Raw genomic sequence first — 23,314 nt, 5'->3', positions numbered from 1 at the left:
GCTAATATAAGTACAACAAAGTATCTAATCTGCTGTTTGTGGTACAATCCTCAATGATGTGATGCATTTTATTGGCACATTCGGTGTGACATTGAGTTGTGTTGAATCACTGTATATACCAAATGACATTCACTCGTACCTCGTTGAAGAGGAGTTCTCTGCGCTGTTGTTTCCTCAGGTCCATCTTCTTCACAGCAACCAGTTTTCCTGTAGTCTTCACTGTAGCAATACACACAATCCCTGTCGACCCCTCCCCTATTTTAATGTAGTGGTCCAGGTAGGTCCGTGGATCGCCTGGGTCCACTACCATCTGTAGTGCCGCTCTGAACTGCTCATGGGAAACCCTCTGGGGCTCCCTCTGTGGTGAGCGGCCCTGGGGCTGAGCACCTGATGGCGGCGGCCCAGAGGACACTGGTGGCCACGGGGCCGGAACATTGGGATGTGGGGTATGTGGATGCTGGGTGGCCTCGGGGGTCAGGCTGGGGTGGGAAGTGTGATGAGGGTGTGGGTGGCCTGCAGGGGGCTTGGTGCTAGAGGACCCTCGAGTAGCACCACTAGAGGGGCCATTTTTTGGGGAGGATTCATGGTGTCGAGCCGGCTGAAGGAGGAGGAGACAGGAGAACGTTACCACACACACAACATACAGCAACTATCAGAAACCTGAAGGAAGCTGTTTTTGGGTTGGACCTGAAATACGTTGACTAGCCAGAAATATTAACTACATTTACATACTAGGAGGGGTGATACAGATTTAATCATCTATCAATGAATGTGTATATTTATTATTCAGAGTATCAGAGTGAAATTGTATTTTATGCCAGAAAAATTAAATGGGAGAACAAATTACCAGGGAGAAATTTCTAATTTAGCCTATTAAGGTAAATTATCTTGAAAATCAAAGTTTGTCATCACAGTGATGCAAATGATGTTAGAAAGCAGTCCTGCCCATTGAATTGTAAAATTGCTTGGAACACAGAAAACTATTAAAGGGATGAAAAACCAACAAAAACAGACAGCTAATGCTACATCTGTGAAGCTGAATAGTCTGAACAACTTCAAATTTACAGAAATCAACATTATAATGCAAACAGCTTCAGAGGAGAGAACCAGGACAGAAGTGGTTAAATGTGACTGGAGAACAAGGAACAAGGTGATAACAGTTATCATCCATCAGCCAGCGATAGCTTCCCTCAGGGCTGCTCCCCCTTTGCCTGTTCTGGTTGTGAACAAATGCCTGTCTTTCTGTCCATGTTGCTGTCCCTACCTGTCCTGTGGGGCTGCGTCCACCTTCGCTGTCTGTCCGTGGGTAAGTATTGAACGGTCGTGTGTTCTGTTGGGCAGTCTTTATCACACCCTCTGTAACAGGCAGGTTTGGAGTGCGGATGTTGGGGCCAGAGAGAGGCCTTTTGTCTCTGGGAGACTGAGGGCTTCCATCCCGCACCACATAGCTGGACTTTGGCCTGTGATCACTGGTTTGATCCCTGTGAACCACGTGGTCCTGAAGAGAGGCAGGGTTGGGTGAGGGGTTATTGGGAAGGGTGCAAGAACAAAGGACAGAGCAAAGTTGGATAAACATGAAGTTCAGAGGACACCACCTATGGTCATGAGCTTTGGGTCATCACCAAAAGGACAAGAATTCGGATACAAGCGGCTGAAATGAGCTTCCTTTGCAGGGTGGCCGGGAGCATATTATATATATTGTACACACACACACACACACACACACACACACACACACACACACACACACACACACACACACACCCTCACACACCCTCACACACCCTCACACACACACACACACACACACACACACACACACACACACACACACACACACACACACAGTGAAGCCCGAAATTATTCATACCCCTGGAAAATTCTGACTTAAAGTTACTTTTATTCAACCCGCAAGTTTTTTTTTTGCCCGGAAATGACACAGGCTTCTTCCAAAAGATAATAAGACGATGTATCATTGTGGAAAAAACTATTTCTCAGGTTTTATTTACATTTGAACAAAAAGTGGCATGTCCAAAATTATTCATACCCTTTGCAAACTGTCACAGTCTATGGGAAAATACAAAGTTCTACACCATTCCAAATAGTCCAAGCTGTTCTAAAGCCTCCTAATTACCCTGATTCATTGGGAACAGCTGTTTCAATAAACTCAACAGGTGAAAAACAGAAGCTCTCTGCTGTTGGTTTGTGGACAGTCATGGTTAAGACAAAGGAGCTCACTGAGGACCTGCGGCTGCGCATTGTGGCTGCTAAACAAGTCAAGAAAGGGCTATAGGACCATAACTAAATGTTTTGAAGTTCCAGTGGCTACAGTGCAAAGTATTATTAAAAAATACAAGACGCTCCACACTTTGAAAAATCTCTGAGGACGTGGTCAGAAGCCAAAAGTGTGCTGGCCAGGAGGATAGTGAGAGAGGTAAAAAAAAGAACCCAAGGATCACCACCAAGGCCATCCTGATGAATCTGGGCTCTGCTGGTGGCCACATCTCAAGGCTGACAGTCCAACAAACACTGCACACCACTGGGTTCCACAGACGCAGACCAAGGAGGACACCACTTCTCCAGATAAGGCACACAAAAGCCCGCTTGGGCTTTGCAAATGCTCATCTGGACAAAGAAGAAGACTTCTGGTCTTCTGTTTTATGGTCAGATGAAACAAAAATTGAATTGTTTGGCCACAATGATGTAGCCTTCATTTGGTGTAATAAAGGAAAAGCCTTCAACCATAAGAACACCATCCCCACTGTCAAACATGGTGGTGGGAACCTAATGTTTTGGGGGTGTTTTTCAGCCGGTGGACCAGGGAACCTAATCACAGTAAACGGCACCATGAAAAAAGAGCAATACATCAAAATTCTCAACAACAACATCAGGCAGTCTGCAGAGAAACTTGGCCTTGGGCACCAGTGGACATTCAGCACGACACAAAACACACAGCAAAGTGGTGAAGAAGTTGTTAGCAGACAAAAACATTAACGTTTTGCGGTGGCCCAGCCAGAGTCCTGACTTAAATCCAATTGAGAATCTGTGGAGGGAGCTAAAGATCAGGGTGACGGCAAGGAGACCCTCCAACCTGAAAGAGTTGGAGCTCATCGTTAAAGATGAATGGGCAAAAATACCAGTGGAGACATGCAATAAGCTGGTCAGCAATTATAGGAAGCGTTTGATTGCTGTAATAGCCAATAAAGGCTTTTCTATTGATTAATGAGAAGGGTATGAATAATTTTGGACATGCCACTTTTTGTTCAAATGTAAATAAAAGATGAGTAATAATTTTTTCCACAATGATGCCCTCTTGTACGTCGTCTTATTATCTTCTGGGAGACACCTGTGTCATTTCTAATCAAGAAAAAACTTGCTGGTTGAATAAAAGTAATTTAAGTCAGAATTTGCCAGGGGTATGAATAATTTCAGGCTTGACGAGGATGGATAGGATCAGGAATGAGGACATCAGAGGGACAGCTCATGTTAGATGTTTTGGAGAAAAAGCCAGGGAAGCCAGATTGAGATGGTTTGGACATGTTCAGAGGAGGGACAGTGAATACATTGGTAAAAGGATGCTGAGGTTAGAGCTGCCAGGAAGGAGGCCTAGAGGAAGACCAAAGAGGAGGTTCTTGGATGTAGTGAAGGAGGACATGAGGATAGTTGGTGTGGGTGAGGAGGATACAGAGGATAGGGTTAAATGGAGGCAGATGATTCGCTGTGGCGACCCCTGAAGGGAGCAGCCCAAAGGAGAAGAAAAGAAGACGAATAAATATAAGAAAGTGGGGCTGGTTTCTTCTTTGAACCTTGCTTCATCTTCAGTCCATACCTGATCTCGATCTCGAGGCTGTCTGTCTCTGTGAGGGGGTGGAGGAGGGACGGGGCCTAGTCGATCCCTGTGGGTCCTGCTGGGCTCTTGACCTCTGGGTTGCTGCTGGGGCCGACCCTGGACTTCTTCATCCCTCTGAGGAGAATGGACTCCACGCTGACTCTGACGGGCATCACCTGCACTCTGGTGGTCTGGTCTGGGTCTGTCTCTGAGAATAATATGCACAGATCAATAACAGCTTATGGGCTGATATTCACAAAATCTCTGCTTTGTTTCCAATGTCCATCATGATGCATGATGTCATAACATTTGAGCAACAGTAGATGCAAGAAATGTCAAAATGTTATATTTGTTCACAATATGTGTCGCCATTTCACCTGGATCTGCAGTTTACCTGTCTGGGTATAAATAGTGTCTGTGGTGGGGATCTCCATTCTCCTGGCCTCCTCCTGAAGAGCTGGAGTCCCTACGAGGCTGGACAGGAGGGCTACCTCGCCGCAAGGAGTTGGAGCGCGTCACAGACATGGTGTCAAACTCATCCAACAGCCATGTCAGAGAGCCATCCACTGTCATCTTGTTGCCACGCACAATGGTCTGAAGAAAGCAACAAAAACTGTCAGTATTTGAATCATTCTGTATGACTGCAACAATTAGTGACACCACGTTAAGGCAAGAAAGACTTGAGTTTTTACCTAAATATAGCTTTTGAAGAGTAAGGCACAAAGCCTTGCCTAGTAATACATCAATATCTTAAACTGAGTCAAAGTGTAGCTTCATCTAGCAGCCAGAGTTTACAGACTGACAAACGCAACATGTGACATACCACCGAAGTTTTAAATGTACATAATTTTTTATTTGTTTTTTGAGTTCATTTCCAGTCATCCCACCTTGCGAGGCTCTACAGTTGTGATGACAGTGGCGTCGATGAAGGGTTTGGGCCTTTTGGCAGTGTCTTCGATGAGCGACTGCCATTGCCGCGGCAAACCAACAAACTTCTGCTCCTGCTCATCAAAGTCTGTATGTACACGGTGCTCGAAGTTAGACGGAGCAGAGATCTGGATACGAGACTTCTTCTTCTTAGTGAACATGATGTCGGCTGAGGCAGCTGCACCGTAACATCAGACCTGTAAGGAGAGGAGGGTCAGCAAGAAAGACTGCAGCTATTCAAACATGCATTCACACAAACCTGCACAGTCATAGACAGCAAAAACAATAAGATAAAAATGAGCCTTTTCACTAGCGTACTACACCATCACATACATGAAATGAAATGATAAAAACCGCTTGCATTCTTTGTGTGTGGGTTCAGCATATAAACTGCCACCCATTTGGTTTTTTTCAGTTCACTGAGCCTTTAGCCGCTTCACGGCATTATAACAGCTGTGACCTTTAACTGAAGTTCAACAGGCTCAACAAAAGGCTCAGTGCTGGCCATCACGTAGTACTAACAGGACAACCCAGTTTTTAATGATGGGGATGATATCACAACCAGCCTGGAGGGGGACAACATAAGAGCAGCGTCGTTAGAGACGTTTCCTTGTGGTCACTCGTCTTGCTTTTCTCAATGTCTCAACCACAATCTGGCTGTCACAGCTCAGATGTCCTTTAGTGCTGTGTCATGTATATTCATCTACATGTATGTACACAAAAGATTCATGATGACAGCTCTCTTTCTGCCACATACAACACATGCAAAACCTTTTCTGGAAAATAATTATTTTTCATTAAGTTATTAGAGAGTGAAAGCGGGAGGATTCCTCTAAGAACTTTTCCCAGGCCTGGTATCTTCCCACACTGCTGGGTGACATTTTCCTTTGAGGACAACTTGATATTTGACAGCTGCAAAAGGACTCGGGTTCCTGGGTGTGGTGCTGTTGGCCCCGACTTGACAAGCAGCATTATTAAAGTTTCTGCATATACTAGAAGACAACAAGGGAAACAGAATACTAATCACACAACATATTATAGTCCAATTCAGTGCTAGCACAAAATGTACCATCCAAGTGAACACCTTATTAGGAAAAGCACAGGTTTAAATCATAAAATAAATGGTGCTGCTTTGGTTTCAGGATACTAGTTTTGTGTGTGCTGGCCTTATTGTGCCATTAGTAACACCTTTACTTCTCTGGGTACAGTGTGTCTAAATGTCTGCTGTGAAAACGACAGCAAAAATGCAAAATTTAGCTTAACTAACATTTAAAGATTTCTATTGTTCTGGTCACTCAGTATACACGAATCAATGATCCTGAAAACGAATCAACCTTTTTTGCTTCAGTTTTTCAGTTTTACTGTTTTAGGTATGGCTCTCTCAAATGCAGCTGCCTCTCTGTCCTACTGTCAATCAATCACAGGAACATGACACACATCTCCTCTGATTAGATCGGTGAAATCTGCTTTTCTGGATGGATGAATCAGAAACCTGCAGATGCTGGGAAAACTGATTAGGATTTAAAACTCTCCTCTGAAGTATTTCTTATTGTTTTGGCTTGGGTCTGAACACTCCCCCTCTCTACCTTGCTGCTTGCCAGCGTGCATCAAAAGAGACACTCCCAGTAGTCAAACAGAGGTTTGCTACTGATCAGCTGCCCAGCAGGGCCTGGTTCTGCTTATAACACACTGAACATTGGGGCCAGTTGGCCTGTTAAATTAAAAACAGTCTTCTCTTCTTGTTTTTCGTCAAAACACAGCTCATATAGTTCTGAGAAGAAAAGAACAAAAAACAAGGGAAGTTGAAAACAAGGCAATGAAAAGGATACAAGGATATGAGGATCAGAAAAGGTCAGGAGATGAAGGGCGCGTGAGCTGAGTGGGAGGGCGATCTGGGCAGGTCATAAGTTAGAGGGCATGAATCATGCTGCTGAGCTCACAGTCTGCAGTCTTAATAAAGTCTTTCACAGCAGGAGTGTTTGAAGTCTAGCAGGAGCCGCCCAGGAGCATGCAGCGAAAAGCGAGGTTCACAGCCAACCACACAGCAGAATGTCAACACAACAGTACAGCTTAAAAAGCACAAAGATATCCGGATTAATAAAAAAAAATTACTGTGGACATTTATGATATGTGCACTAGTGCAGGGAAGTACCTCCATTGTTATTAACAGGACAGTGCACAGCGTAACACAGTAAACAATATCGTACATATCAATCCACTTCCAGAATTGTGGGGGATTTATACGTTCATGCACAGTTGTAATGTTGTACAAAGAATATCAATATCATTTCACCAGAAGTTGCCATTACTGTTATTCTTAAATGTTTGATGAATGAAGCAAATTTTCAGCACTTCTTATTTTTCCAATATCAATTGAATATTTCAGTATATTTCAGTCATCAACAATGTTTAGCTGTTTATATAATACCAGCAATACTGGGTCATGCAGTTATCCCAGCTGCAACTTTAAAATATATCTTTAGCTATTTCCCTGGAAAACCAGGGTTGCCCAACTCCCAGCTCTGGAGTTTGTTACCATTAGCAAAAGCTATCTCATAATAGTGAAATTACAACACCAGTGACAAATGCCTCTTCCCAGTCATAATGACTCTGGTGACAACAGGGAAGAGGCGTATAAATCACTCTAGAGCCCTATAATTAGTGTTCGACTGAGACAGCAACACAGATGATCAATGCATCTGAACCGTGAGACACAGATAGTAAATTCTGCCTTAAGGAAGGATGAAATTACTGAAGACTGGAGAAGGTGGCTGGAGAAATTATCATTGGGCCTACAGAGTACAATATCATAAGCAAATATGCAACTCTACCCTATATAATTAGATTTAGTATAGCCAAGATGGGAACAGTTAGGGCTGGTAACAGCTTGAGCTGTACATTTTTATTGAAAACATGAGGCCATAGCTGTAAATCTGTACAAAAAATGTCATGTGAGGATTGAAAATAACATTGATCGTCATATTCGCAGACAGTGGTCTGGCTGTGAATCACGGAGGAAAGCTGAGTTGAAAGACTGTGGGTGAAAAACAGGATTTTACTGCTGCTGCTGAGAGCCAAAAGTTTAAATGTCATAAAGGCCAAGTGACAAACAGACACAACACATTACAGAGCTCTGACCTTAAAGACCCCTGTTTGATTTGAAATTGTTGATCTGTGAATGAATAATGTGAGAGTGGGGGGGGGGGGGGGGGGGGGGGGGGGGGGGCATGAAATTATTCCAGCACGCTACACGTTTGTGATCCCACCCATTCAATTCATCCTAGCACTGTATTAAAATATGTGAATGTGAGTCAGTCGGAATTGGAACACATGTCAAATATGAGAAAAGTACTAATTCTACTACACTTTCCCATATCGCTCCAACCTTGTGGAAAGATTCAAAGTCAGACAGGTGTTAGCTTTAAGCATATGTCTGAAGGAAATATATATAGTGAAGGAAAGAGATTAACAGCTGCAGCAGGTGTACAGTCCTCTTCTCAACCTAGACAGCCTCGGGCTCAGTCACCCACACTCTCCCCATCACCATAAAACAGACACCGCTGTGAGCGAAACAGTGTCAAACAAGTTCATGAGAGCAACAGGTGTGTGTTCTTATCACTATATCCCTATAAACTCTGATTGAATAAATCAAATGCAAACATTCAGACAATCAGCGGTCTAGGAACGCCGGCACCAGTCAGGTGACTAATCTCTCCACCTCTCTAAGGGACGATTCCAGGTCTCTACATGTTCAGTTTAAGACTTTTAAGACATGTTAATTTCAACATGCTGTTGAAATTAACTGTCAGATATGACATGCAAGCTGATAGATTTCTCACAGGAAAACTAGTGTATCAATGACAACCCACTTTCTGAAGGATCAGCATCAGTCCTCTGAATATTGTTTTTCCTCTCCCTTGTGTAAATCATGTTTTTGTTTATTTTTGTTTTATCAGCGCAGCAGCATCAGTGCATAATTCATCATTTTTATACCTTTTATAAACACAGAACTTTATGTAGTAATACAACAAGAATGTAAAAATAAAACTTAAATGCTATTAAAAAAAATATCCCTTAAGGAGTATTCTGCTGAATTTGTGATTACCGATTAATACCGTTAGATCTGACGTTTAAAGTTCACACAGAAAGACCAATATGTGCTCACTCATCTTGGGTCAAGGCATGAACTCTGGTCTGTAAATATCGTATGTCAGAACAGATAGTGGGCTGCTGACCTGAAGAGCTGTACTGTTGTACCCTGCCACCCACTCAAACAGTGTGAATGCTCTCGCTCTCTCTCACAGTAAACTAGAAGCTATAAAAGGGCCCATCCTCTCACAGAATAGAACAAGCAGGCCCCTCTTAGAATACAACAGTTCCTGCAGTCCTAGCGTCCCTGTGTTTTCCCCTCCCTCCCACTCAAAATCTGTCACCCTCGCACAAGCATCCCCCACCCCATCTTCAATCTAGCTCTGTCTCCTCCCTTCATTACCCTGGATCTCTCTGCTCTCTCCTTTAACAGTCTCCCACCCTCAGCCTACTTTTTCCTTCTCTTTCTTAAACTCAGCCTCGCTTCCCCTGCTCCACTGTCACTCATGAATGCCTGGCTGAGCAGTGAGAAAGCCTGTCCGGTCAGCAGGCCAGGTCCAGGCTGATGAGATATGGATGAAGCTGCTGTCCTCTGGCCTGATTCAACTACTGCACATGGGTGGTCAACACTTGGAAAGACACCATCCGTCACAACAATACTATCTACCTGCACTAAAAATGATTTAATGGGGGAAAAAAAAAAAAACAGAGAGGAAGAAGAATCCAAAAAGGATGACAAACTACCCATCATTTATGATAACTTACTGCAAGTGCTAATATAAAAAAAGATTTTCTTCTTTGCATATTTGGCTTATTTTCTTACTCTAGTATGCCCAGAATTTGAAATTTGAATCCGGTAATAATGACAAGATAATCTATAGATATCATGGTCAATAACAAGAGCATACAACATACTGAACACCATTTTTATAAAGAAATACACTAATGCACATAATACATAAAACAAGAGTGATATAGTTGAAAGCACATTCTCTAAGACTGACACATGCCCAGAGGCACCTGTGCAATCTAATGTCATAATGCAACAGCCCTGCCACAGGATCTATGTTTACAAAATGTCTAAATGCAGTTATAGCTTTTTAACTATGTGATAGTAAAATGTAAATGCCATCCACTACAACATCACTAACCACGACCTCAGGGCTAGAATATATTATTTAACACATTCCTGTAAATATGACCAAAACCTGAATATTGTGGAAGGGCTGTTGCACTGGATTACATAAGATTAAGATTACAGGTGGTCCTAATATCTATTTATCAGTATGGAAACCAGCACAGTGACATGTTACTAAATGATCTTTACAAACACATATTCAACACAACAGTGACATTGAATCAAGAGACCAGAGACATGTATTTTTGTTGTTTCTAAGTAATAACTGTCTCATTATATTAGCTCTAACTGCAGCATTACTTGGAAAACACCTCATCAGCATAAACCATGACAAATAGAGCATGCATCACTCATCTCCTCCCTCCTCTCTAATGATTTTCAGTCAGTGGCTCCATTGAGACATACTTTACATAACTGTCTTCCTAAAAGACTGAAGTCAGGCACTCTGCAAAATCTAAATAACCCTTCATGGTACCAGATGATTCATTTCAGAGGTGGTTTGTTGGATTTTGTCTTATTACACCAACTCGTAACAAGACAAATAAACATAGTAAAATGTTAGCTTCTTTATTAATAACAAAATATAAATAAGCAAAAAGTAAATCTGTCCAGAATATTCAATCTAGCTCTTTCTGTGCAAATCTTCCTTCAATATAAAAATACAACCACCATATTACAAGAACTGAACATTTCTATTTAGTTATTTAAGGATGGAGGCCATTTTAAGAGTTGCAGATTAGGATCTTTGTCTAATGAAAAAACATTGTGCTTCTGAACTTTAGGAATAAATTACATTAATAGACAACACCTCACATGTCTACATAAAAGACAATTGGTGTAAAATCCCAAAATCCTGCTGGCCACATCAGTAGCTGAGGCAATATCCTCTAAATGAGGACTGTTAAGCTGCCAAAGTGACTGGAAGAGCAAAGGCAAAAATGACCTGTGTTTGTCAGGCACTATTTTCCCACACCTGATTTAAAGTAGTATACATATATATTTTTTTAACATAGAAGGTCCATTAAGATGGCATTCACTGAAACTAAAAAATAATAAATTAAATATAAGCTCTTTAATAAGTCGTAACACAGACAACCAGATTTAAACAATGAGATGCAGAAAAGCAGACGGGAGTTACCATTGTTGTTGTGGTGAACTTACATTAGTTTGCCTGTGCTGAAACAGCAGTGATAATTAATAGGTTGTTCTTTCACTACTGCAAATACACATACACACACACAAATGCAAATATACGCATACACACACACGCAAATGCAAATACACACATACATACATACACACGCACACGCGCGCGCGCGCGCACACACACACACACACACACACACACACACACACACACACACACACACACACACACACACACACACGACAGCAACTTGCTCCCAGCATTTCCCAGATTTATAAAGTGCTGTGCAAACACACACTGTACACCATGTGACCTTGGAGTGCTCTGACGACCATCAGCTTGTGTGTCAGTCTCAGCTTCAGCATTATACTGGAACTGTTCACATCTGTCTGCTATTACAGTAAACAAGGTAGTTAAGATACAGACCTGGTTGTTACACTTACTTAGGTTCACATGACCTGAAAACTACACAGCTGATATCTAGCTGATGTTGACATAAGGTCTCACATTTAACAACAGGTAACAACAGATTTCAATCTTTTCAATAGAGCACATCCACACCTGGACTGAAATATCTGAAAATCATGCACGTATGGCTGATGTTCCTGATAACCCAGAGTCCTGCCTCTCACAGCCTATCTCCACAGAAGATATTTATGCTGCATTTCATGGAGTTAGAAGCTGAGCTTTCACTGGCTACCACTCATTCATTTTCATGTTTTGTGTGTTTGGTTAATCTCTGCAGACATTAGACTCCATTATAACCTGAAAAGATCATATTAAGGACTAGCCATACAAAGACAGCACCTTAAGTAAACAACTCTGCCTTAATATTAACAATAATTCATCTATTATGTAATACATATAATTACACTGAGATTTCAGTAATATTTTACTGAATCCCACCCACACATGAAAAACAATTCTAAGTAACTTAAACTTGTTAATAAATTAATTTTAGTAACTCAAAACAGAGGGAGATTAAAATTTAAAATAAAAATGTTTGTTTTTCAAGAATATATATATATGTACATATTGGCTTTGCAGTAAAATAACCATGAGCGTTTTGTTAACTACATGATAGGAAAAATAGTGTGTGTAAAGGACCTGCAGACATTACAGGATCTATGCGTTTAGCTATCAATGTTGGATCCACGATCAGCTCTCAGAACCCAGCTCTACATTGTACAATACCAAACATACTGTAGAAATAGTTATCGATGGTTGAAGTATTCTTCCTTGTTTAAATGGACACAAAACAAACAAGCAGTCAAAATATCAAGCACTGGCATTGTCTCTATGCTTATCTCAGACTAGAAAGTGCACACTACTCCTGTTTGTCAGTAACTAAAATAATAAAATGCATAAAACAAACTTCCTGCAGATAAGTACCTAACTTCCAAGTCAGTTTAAACACAAAGACACAGGGTGAACTGTCACTCCCTTCTAAAAATCTGCTCTCCCCCTCATCCCCATGTGTCACCAACACTTGTGCAAAGAGAGACAGATGACCAGGAGTGCAGCAGCTGTCTGACAGTCAGGATGAGGTTTGAATGTCAGTAGTGAGGGAGAGGAGGGAGGAGAGTGAAGACATACAGCCAGGCCCCAGCATGGAGCAGGGCTCAGACACAAATCATCCCTCACTGTCTGGCTGCTTGGCTGCTCGCTATTCGCCCCACACAAGGCAAACAATAAAGTTATTATGCTGTTTTCCTACCCACAGCTAATCCAACAGTTTGGTTTCTGAGGCCCAGATTAACTTTCGCTTGGTCCCAACAACACAGCACAACCCTACACCACAAGTTACAACTTATTCCCGTAACTCCTAATCTGCTTTGCACACGACAAAACATTTAAACTGTCGGACATACTCACTCTGAGCCTCGGGTCCTTTCCTAGCCTGCAGCAAAACCCACTATCCACCTGATCTCATGTCGGAAACGCAGCTGAGGACGAGGAGTGAAAAAAAAGCACAGACTCCCTGCAGCAACAAAGTTATTTCCGCGAAATTAAACTCAGCTCCACCCTCGAAAGCGTCGTTACGTTTCATTTAAATGAAAGAGAAAAAGTCAAAACTCAAAATGAACAGTTTCCGACATCGAACTTCGGACGTGAAAACACGAGTGTTGTAGCTTTAGGCTGCAAATACAAAGTGTGTCGCATTCCTATGGTTTCAGCACAACGCGGCCCAGTTTCATGACGTCAGAGAGAGAGGGAGGGAGAGGGAGAGAGGGAGAGGGAGAGAGAGAGAGAGAGAGAGAGAGAGGAGAGAGAGGGGGAGGGAGGGAGAGGGAGAGAGGGAGAGAGGGAGAGGGAGAGGAGAGAGAGAGAGAGAGAGAGAGGGAGGGAGGGAGGGAGAGAGAGAGAGGAGAGGGAGGGAGGGAGGGAGAGGGAGAGAGGGAGAGAGAGAGAGGGAGAGGGAGAGGAAGAGAGAGAGAGAGAGACAGAGACTATTAGCTGACATTAGGCCTGTCAAAATAAAGTGCTAAATGAAACAAAAGCCTTGCCTCTACTCCTTGGGTCTAACCCAGTTGCTCTTTCCTGTCACACATAATGAATCTGCCCTCACAGGTGATGATTGTTATCTGTCAGGTGATGTGACTCCGACTTACAGCTGTTTTCCCTCTGCTGCTTTTAGAAAAACAATTTGTGGATGATTGTTTTTTCTACAAGCCATTCAGGCAATAAAATGTCAATGCACAGTGAAAATGAAAATCAACTTTTTAAAGCCCATAATCTTCAGGTGTGTGTTTTGTTTTGGCTGGAGTGTTTCTGGAGTGTTCATTAAATCAGATTTCAGATTTTTATGACTTTTTAAATAACACAATCAAAAAATTATAAAAATATATTAATTAACAAGCATGTAACTCTTTTGACATGTATACCACATGTGGCCAGTAATAATTCTCCATAAAATGTAAATTAATATAAATTGGACCAAGACAAATTGATAGATTAATTTACTTGCTACAGGGTCTGCTGGCACAGAAACTCCAGAAACGGAATTATAAACACACAAGGCTCTGCATTAATAAACCTGTAGTTTATTAACGTCTCAGAACAACTGCAACCACAAAAAAAAACTACAAGTAATGTTAGAGCTTTGGCAAGCAAGAGAAAATATTCAAGATCTTCCCAGATTTGTTTTAGGGACTAAATCCACTGCTATTTAAGATGTTTCATAACCTGCAGAAATCCACAGTGACAAACAAGCTAACAGAAACGCAGAAAACAACCAGTTAGTTTTCTGTATAAATGTATTTTTTTTGTAGATTAATTATCTAAATCTGTTTTTCACATCATAGTATGACTCAATATGGCTCAAATTACTGCTATTCATAGCAGTCTGATAAAGGCAGGCTGTCGTGAAATACCAAGTCTGCCTACTAATTCAAGTATAACTATTGAGGCTAAATGACAAACCACATCATCATGAATGCATCAAAAGTTTAGGTGACGCTGGCCAAGGAAGCGTTGCTGTTCCAAATCACATGATTAAATACCGTTTTCAGAGGATAGGAAATTGTTTTTTGACTCTATGTTCTCCTTTGCTGCTCATGGCGCTGGGAATGCTGCCAGTATATACAGCACAAACACTCTCATGGCTTTAACACGTCAAATAAGTAAATAAACATACGTCGACTAAAACTGCTTATGATTACACCAATATAAGTAGACCTGATAAGTTTTTACTATTTGCTCTTTATCAAAACTAGTCTAGGTATTTGTTTAAGTATTGGTTATCTAAAAAAGGTAACAGCTTCAATATGGGAAAAGCTTGGTGACATTCCTCTTAGAGTAAAAATAAAGCAGGAACAGGTCCACTTAACTCATCAAAGCCAGAAACATACAAACCCGCCAATACCAAGGCCGAGTTCAAACAAAGCATGCAGTGTTGCAGCCAATGAGCACTGACTTCCAGAGGCAGGTTGTGGAATGTGGAAAGTTCAATGATAAAGACGGCAGAGAGAGCACTACGTAGAAAACACACAAGCTGGGTTATTTTAGTACAAACACACACAGGGAACACCAGCATGTACAACTGCGCACATGACCTTCAGACCTTTGCTGGCCCTGTACCTACTAAGTGATACAGAGAAATACAAAAAAAAAAAAAAAAAACATAAGACAGAGATCAGGGGGATAAAACAATGCTAAAATGTTGAGTTTGAGCACAGCTTAAAGGTTCTGAATCTACAGCCAAGACAATGCATCCAAAAAAAAAAAAAAGAGTCTAATCTGATTGCATTTGTCATTCCTCAGTCCTGCTACATGTAAAATATATCCAGCAATAAAAAAAGCACCAAGATGTCTGTATCACTAACCAGCTGACAAGGCTGAATTTCCTGCATCACAGCCACAATGAGAGTTCATCAGAAAAGTGTGAGGCTGTTATTATTTTTACCTGACGCTGACAGATAAAAGCACAGGAACAGGGGCGTGGAAAAAGACAGCTACTGACTGTTTATGGTGATTAATGGAGGGGGGTGAGATCAGTGGGCCAACCCTGCACTAATTTTAATGGTAGGGGCACACAGGTGTTTAATAGATACAGTGGATACAATTATGTTCTGCCTTTTCTATTCATGTTGAGACAAGTACTACCCCAAAGTTTCACATGAATGTACTCGTGAAGTACATACATATTGAAATGTTAAATTAACAGATAAGTGGATCTCCACAGTTTTACCATAAACTCAGACTCTAGTTGCATGCAGGTGACACTATCCTTAAGTGTTGCTTAACTGTACTGTACAAAATGTATGTCTGTTCTGAGCCCTTGGATTTTAAATAAAACCTTCAGGTCTGAGGTTTGGTAAAGAATAACCATGTCAGTGGTGTGTGTCAGTGTGTTTTTATTCATTTTTGAACAACAATGGAGGTCTATAAAACAGACTAATAAAGCTCATTTAAGTTGGAGGCTATCGGCACTGTTGGTTTTAGTCTGTATGGAGAGTGGTTAAATACTCTTCATACAGAAAACGACTGACATCATTTCATGTGGATATTTCACACTGGAAAAAACATGAGTTGGGGCTACATTCACTGTTGCACCAGCGATCAGCTGTAACACCTCCATTACATGGTGACAATTGAGGCCATGAGGTGACGTTGTAAAGTCAAACATCACATCAATCTCCACTGTCAATAGTGCGGCCAGTCATCGCTCCATCACCTGGTCAGACATTCACTGTCTGCTGGGAGTTCTGCTAAATGCAGCAGATTAGTGAAGCTTACTCAGGCTAGACGCTCAGTGGAGGTACAACATTGTGATCGCATGGTAAATATCCTGGCTGGAGAAATATGAGCAAGGAAAATGGTCAGTAAACACTCTTCTCCCACAATGACTGTGCTGTCCATGAGCTAATGACAACAAGTATTCACTGTCTGGACATGGTCATGACAAAAATATTCCAGTTGGATTCAGTGTTTCCCACAAAAATTGCATCTTGGACTAAAACTAAAAAAAACTAAACTAAAACTTTCTAAGAAAAGTTAATAAAACATTTCTTAAAGTTTTAATAGCTATCATAAAAGGCTAATGATCAGAGGACCACGCCTCAATAACAACAAAACAACAAACTATGTATTTACAGAGCACTGTGACTAAAGTCCTGCATGTGTTGTCCAGACTATTCCAGTGTCAAGGGAGGGCAAAAAACAAACAAAAAAACTGCTTTTTTTATCTCTTGTTCCACCTCCCACTCTAACATACTGCCATTCTCTAGCCTTGCAATACCAGTACAACTGAGATGAAACACATCCAGAACTCTCTTTGTATTGTGTGTGTCTTTTTGAAACCACCATATCACCTGGGACATGCAGGCCCAAGCTTGACTTTGTCTGCAGAAATTAAAAGAAGTGCAAGCAAACACAAGAACAAATCCCTTCACTCTCCTCTTGTGTTCAAAAAAACAGAGAGACAGGGAGGAACCACGCAGGTTAGCCTGAGGAAACAGAGCATTATTACACCAGGTTAAAACAATTAGCAGCAGAGGAAGCAGTAAGGGTATGCAATAACTATTGTCACATTCAAATAATCTGACAACTGCTCTCCTGACTAATCAATACATTGTTTGGTCTACAAAATGTCACAAAATAATTCTAGGTGCTATCTAAGTTCATATGAAGAGTCCAAAATTAAAACATTATTTTTACAGTAATATCAACTAGAGAAAGGAAATAAATCCTTACATTTAAGAAGGAAGAACCGGTGAACATTAAAACTTAAATAACCAATTATCAAAAATTACCAATTAATTGTCCTGGTTGAAGAAATGACAGTGAACAGAAGTGTCAAAAATAGACCTGTTATTGATATGACACTGGATATTTTTTGTTCTAGCCTCTGTTTCTGAGCACCTAAAGGGCTGTGTTGGCGTTGGCTGCTGCAGTCATTCCATAGAGGATTTTTTCCTCTCAGGCACTAAGTCTGGTCTTTTCTCCCCATTTTGGGGGGAGAATCACACTGTAGAGTCTGATATGACCTCCAGCATGTTTTTTTTCTTTTTGTTCTATCCCTTGTCATCCCCACCCAGGGCTTATTCAATCTGTTTCCAGTCAGCCTGGGTTCTCTGATCCTCTGTCTCCAGAAGCTTTCATGTTTTTTTGTGGCTTTGAAGGGTTAAGTGCTGCAGGAAATGAAACAAGTCATATTTAATAAGCCAATAAGTAACTGTGACTGTTCTCTATTATGTAAAACTGTTAAAAAAGAAAGACATCATGGAATAACCAAAATATCAAAAAACAAAGCACATTGAGAAACAGCAAATGAAAAGTGCATTTTCTCTCTTCACTGTCACTGACATGAGGTAGAGTCATGGGGGACTGCGTTCTGAGCTCTGTTGCTGTTTTCTCCCCACAGATCTGGCTGTTTGGCTGTTGGCCTTTAGCTGGTTCTGCACCCCACCTCCCCCCTTTCGCTCCCTGGACTGTCCACAAACACTCAGTCCTACCTGGATGCACAGAACAAATATCTACTTTCATCTTAGCTCCCTGTCCCTCTTTCCCTTCACTCCCTCACATCACTCGACTCTTTTCCTTCTCACACGGTCCATCCCCCGTTCTGTTTTGAAACCAATGCCATCTTTTTCTGTTAAACCAGATACCAGAAGAAACTTGGATACTATTAATGTTTCTGTGCTTGCTCATCCCCTATAGCAGAAACTCAGTCAGCAAGGACATGGAGAGGACAAAACTGAAGACATGCTGGGAGGAGAAGGTAACTCTTACTGCAAATTTGGATATAAAGAAAACTAGAATGATAATTTTTATTATGCTGATGATTGCTGAATAAACTAATTTACCACCAGAAGACTTGACTGTTGCAATAACAGCAATTCAGTGTGCAGAGTGAGGTAGATTTAGCCTCTAACAGCCACCTCATATGTCAGTGTAACAGCTTTTCGGAGTTCATGGAAGATGCCCAAACAGCAGCTGTGTTTGTTTCTCCCTCAGATGGACCCTCAGGTCAACTCTCATCAAACTAATGACAACATCCCTCCTGCCATCAACCTCACCTCCTGCTAGCACATGTCTGTCAACAGTAATAGACAGTCCCCGATTGTCTATTACACCTTCATGACTTGACCTCCCTACTGTGATCCACCATAAACATCCCTCCTCCAAACATAGGTTTTAAAAATGGACGGACAATTGGGAATGGAAACACTAAATCTGATGTGACAGTCACCTTTAACCTGACTGGATTCAAGATGTGGCTGTTGTTGACTTGCTTTTGCTTGCTTCCTGAATCTGACTCATTTTAAAATTCCCCTTTTTTGTCCAATGTATGTAGGGAGGTGTCTTTAACAAAGATCAATTACACCAACAGGTTTTAGTTATGAAACTAGTAACTATTGCTAGTCATATATAGCTTGTGAGTGAATTTAACACACTCGAGATTTATTCTGTAGTGAATGTAATTCCGTTATCAACAGAGTACTGTTGATTAGCCACAGCTGAAAAACCTGCAAGAAACAGGTGATGGTCTATCTGAAATTGGCAGTGCTTAAGTTTTTTTCCAAGAAAATGATCTAACTCTGATTTCCATCTTGGGAACATGAATTTTGTCATGTGTTTTACAGGGAATTGTTTGCCTTTATCACATGACAGCTAGTAAAGAAGTGACAGAAAATAACGAAGCGAGAGAGAGAAAGATTCAACAGGAATTTTTTAAAATGTGTTTATCAGTTGAGTCGCACCTAAACCTGTGGGACCTGAACCATCTTGTTCTTTGCTTTAGCAGCAAGCTCTGTCTTTGAGCAGCGGCTCCCTTCATAATCAAGCTCCTTCATACCTTAAAGACCTCATAGTACCATATTATCCCAATAGACCACTTCGCTCTCAGAGTGCAGGCCTACTTGTGGTTCCCAGAGTTCTCAAAAGCAGAATGGGAGGCAGAGCCTTTAGCTATCAAGCTCCTCTCCTGTGGAACCAGCTCTCAGCCTGGGTTCAGGAGGCAGACACTCTCTGTACTTTTAAGGCTAGACTTAAAACCTTCCTCTTTGACAAAGCATATAGTTAGGGCTGGCTTCAGGCAACCCTGAACCATCCCTTAGTTAGTTATGCTGCTATAGGCCTAGACTGCCCGAGGACCATCGGTGCACTGAGCTCCCCTACCCTAACCCCCTTCTCTCCCACCTCATGTATATTCCACCATTGAATGTTACTAACCTTGTGCTCTCTCTCTCCCCTAGTTTGTGCTCTCTCTCTCCCTCCCTCTCTCTCTCTCTCTCTCTGTACCTTCTGCAGGTGTCCCTGGTCCTGGAGCTGTTTATCGCTGATGTGCAGTTACTGGCCCCACCAACTTGCAGTGTCTATTTGTTGTTTATTGTTGCTGTTCTTTTCTCTCTGCTCTATCCACTCACCCCAACCGGTCGAGGCAGATGGCCGCCCAAACTGAGCCCGGTTCTGCTGGAGGTTTTTTTTCTTCCGTTAAAGGGAGTTTTTTCCTCTCCACTGTCGCCAAGTGCTTGCTCATAAGGGATTTGTTGGGTTTTTAGTTTTAGTTTTTGTAAAGTGCCTTGAGATGATTTGTATTGTGATTTGGCGCTATACAAATAAAATTGAATTGAATTGAATTGAATTAAACTGTTAAACCCTTTTTCATTCAGGTCCATTTGGCAGCCTTCAGGGTACCACAGATCCCCTCACTCTTACTACTGTTACTAGACACCTGGGGGGGGGGGACGAGAGTTAATTGTAGCCTCCTGTCTCCCCATCATATTGTCCTATTATTAGCAATGTAAAGTTAGTCCTATTGCCACCTGCTTGGCAATAGGAGGTGAGGAAGGATTGGTTAATGCATATGTGACAATGAGAGATGTGGTTCATCAAAGTTTGGTTTGAATATGATGAGTGACAGCCTGTTTTTCCTGTCTAATTTGTTTAGGCCTTACGTTCGTTGTCTCCTCTCAGACAATCTGAATTCTTTGACAGCTACCACAGAGCTTTACAGGTCAGTGATGCCATTTATTTTAGTGGCGTAATGCTAGATTAGGAAATACAAATTTAAACAACCTGAAATAACATGCACTACCCCTTCCACCTGTAAGCGGCCTTCTTGCCAAAAGTCTATCCCTGCCTTACAAAACAACTTTTCAGAGCTTAAATCAGTGAACACCAACAGCATGCTAATTGACCAGGGTAACTTTAGTCATCTGACCTGTTTTCCCAGGTTTTTTTTTTTTACCTGACGCTCAGCTGCTTCCTGATACAGTTATCCTTCCTGAATAACTTGCAGAGCATGATGCATAGTTGGGGGTTGGATATGATAAGAGCACTCACTGCTGGGATATCATGTATATGTGAGAAAGAAGAGCAACCCCTCCATACTGCTGTGGCATGCGAGGAATGTCTGTTGTGCCCAGCACTAATCGCACAACCTTGCTGACTAACTGCATGCAAAATTGCTTTTCTTCTTGCTCACTGAACACATACGAAAGCCTTGGGTGTAGCACACATACACATCTGCCAGCTGAGAGAGATCAAAAGAGACCAGAAAATTAGGGAAAATTACTTGTGCTAAAAAGGAGGGTCAAGGAGGGGACTTTTCAGCTCTGGCCCAATACCCACACTTGGGCTTAAGCACTTAACAGCACATTCATGCCAGTACCAACACACACTACACTTAACCTGCATAAAATGTGCACTTCCAATACTGATTCAAAGTGGTACTCAGAGCTAAATGTCTCACTATTTACCAAAGTATATCAATATACATGAACGTAGTAACACATTGAATTCAGCATGAATATTAAACACTGAAAAGTTGTAACAGAAGTGACTTTTTAAGAAGATCAATATTTTACATCTTATTTTATATCTACTGTCAAGTCACTGTAACTGTAAAACTGTATTTTCTATCCTACCTATTATTCCTACAAATCATCTGAATGTGATTGTGTAATGTACAGCACTGGTATTTATGGGAGTAACAACAGGCTTGTATTTATAACTAATGTCTCTGGATTTATCTGCCAGTCTAAGCTAATTGCAAATACTGGCAACAACTGACAAGTAACAAGAAGTTAAAGTAATGGAAAGCCAAAGATAGTGCTTGAATTATTTTATTGCCAGTGTTCCCGTAGTATAGTTTGTACACTACAGAGAACTACGACGCCGCTGTCAGCATCACACTAATCACACTGCTCTGTAGAAAACAAATCGGTTACATATAAATTCCTGTATCAATCGGACTCGAGCCTTTAATGCAAGTTTGGGTATTGGGACTGACCCAATGACTTAAGTAACTCTCTGACAATATCGTCTTTCCTCCTCCTACCTGCACAGGCAGGGCACAGCCTGGGGTGATTTTAGACCCTTTTCAGGGGTGCTCAACAAATGAAAGAAATTTGAGTTTTATGTTTACATAAAACATTACAAAGTCCAATATCCTTTTTATGATTAAATTACACATATTTGCTATGTGACTACACAAGAACGAATATTTATTTATATATCTTTACTTTTATAGATGCATATATGTTTTTTTCTTCTTCTCAAAGGTAACAACCCGGTTCAGCTGAGAGGGTGAGGTCAAAACAACATCAGCTGACTGCATTGTCTGAAGAAACCTAATACTCAATTAGAATAACATTATAAATCAATATGGATGAAATTATAGCTCTTATTAGATCACAGAATCCGTGACTGGATGTTAAACTTGCTATTTGCTTGACAGCACAAAGATGGAGAGAAGTGGAGAGAGCTGGTTAGAGTCAGCAGAAAGAGTCAGCAGAAAGAGCACAGGACTTGAGCCCCCCTAAGCGTCTGATCCCAGAGTCGCCCCTGGGCACACATCATGATACTGCTTTACAAAAAACGGGTTGACTTATCGGTGTAAACGTGTTTAATATAGAGAAACGGCAATAAAGACAAACTGGCTGCGGTTTCATGATGGTTGGCAGGCAGCTCAAAAAAGTCCAGTGTTTTCCATTGATCCGTCTCAGCTAAGAAACTCATCCCTGGTTTGAAACGAGCTCGGTCCTGGATCGGGAGCTGCAGGTTTTAACTGTTCAACAACTTTTCCAAGTGACTCGCCACGACCCCGTGACCTTGGCCACACCTTAAAGACTACAAACTTCACACATCACTGTAACGAAGTCTCCACAGAACCCACACAGAGACCAGACCCGTGGAGGTTTCTCCGGTCCCTCAACCCCAGACTAGAAAGCAGCTAACGTTAGCCACAGTTAGCAACTAAACAGGACGCGCCACAAGCTAGTCCATAACGCGTTTAAATTACGATATTGAGAACCAAATATGCTTACTCACCCTGAACCCCAAAGCAAAACCTTAGTCGCTGCCCCAACGGTTTGAAAATAAACTTTCCGCTGTTTAGAAGAGCAGACTCGGACTAACTTTGGGCAGACTGAGTGACATTAGCCGAAGTCTCACTTTGCCGACGCCATGTTGAACGGCGGAAAATGCTACATCCGGGAAACTACAGCCTGGCACCATGGCAACCGAGTCAACGACGGTGGTGCATTAGCTTTAGCATTAGCTTTATATTTACAACAAATAGGTGCAGATTTTCATACAAAAATCTACAAACAAAGCGTTAGATTCACTACGTAAAACTTCTGTGTTCTTCATTTGTTTAAGATGGGGATTCAGGCTAATTCAGCAGTAAAACGACGAAAACTTTATTACAGACTCATGGTCCAAGACAAAAACAGAA

General features: G+C 41.5%; 1 protein-coding gene across 2 annotated transcripts in view; it reads right to left on the bottom strand.

Annotated features, from left to right (window-relative positions):
* pak4 (p21 protein (Cdc42/Rac)-activated kinase 4) overlaps window positions 1-23,046 on the bottom strand; it is a 32,390-nt gene extending 9,344 nt beyond the window's left edge. Inside the window, exons 1-6 of one of the 2 annotated variants that reach the window (XM_026320862.1) lie at window positions 22,909-23,046; window positions 4,717-4,953; window positions 4,224-4,423; window positions 3,830-4,037; window positions 1,265-1,498; window positions 140-598 (exon numbers count right to left, since the gene is read on the bottom strand). In XM_026320862.1, the coding sequence (XP_026176647.1) occupies window positions 140-598; window positions 1,265-1,498; window positions 3,830-4,037; window positions 4,224-4,423; window positions 4,717-4,917 (1,302 nt within the window). In that variant the 5' untranslated portion in view covers window positions 4,918-4,953; window positions 22,909-23,046. Of the gene's footprint in view, window positions 1-139; window positions 599-1,264; window positions 1,499-3,829; window positions 4,038-4,223; window positions 4,424-4,716; window positions 4,954-13,005; window positions 13,314-22,908 lie in introns of those variants that run through there. The other variant, XM_026320870.1, reaches the window with a different exon arrangement.
* Window positions 23,047-23,314: the final 268 nt, after the last annotated feature.

This window comes from Mastacembelus armatus, chromosome 13, assembly GCF_900324485.2.
Source record: "Mastacembelus armatus chromosome 13, fMasArm1.2, whole genome shotgun sequence".
Classification (NCBI taxonomy): domain Eukaryota; kingdom Metazoa; phylum Chordata; class Actinopteri; order Synbranchiformes; family Mastacembelidae; genus Mastacembelus; species Mastacembelus armatus.
Note: the sequence above shows the minus strand (reverse complement) of the source record. Positions and strands in the feature narration are given on the sequence as shown.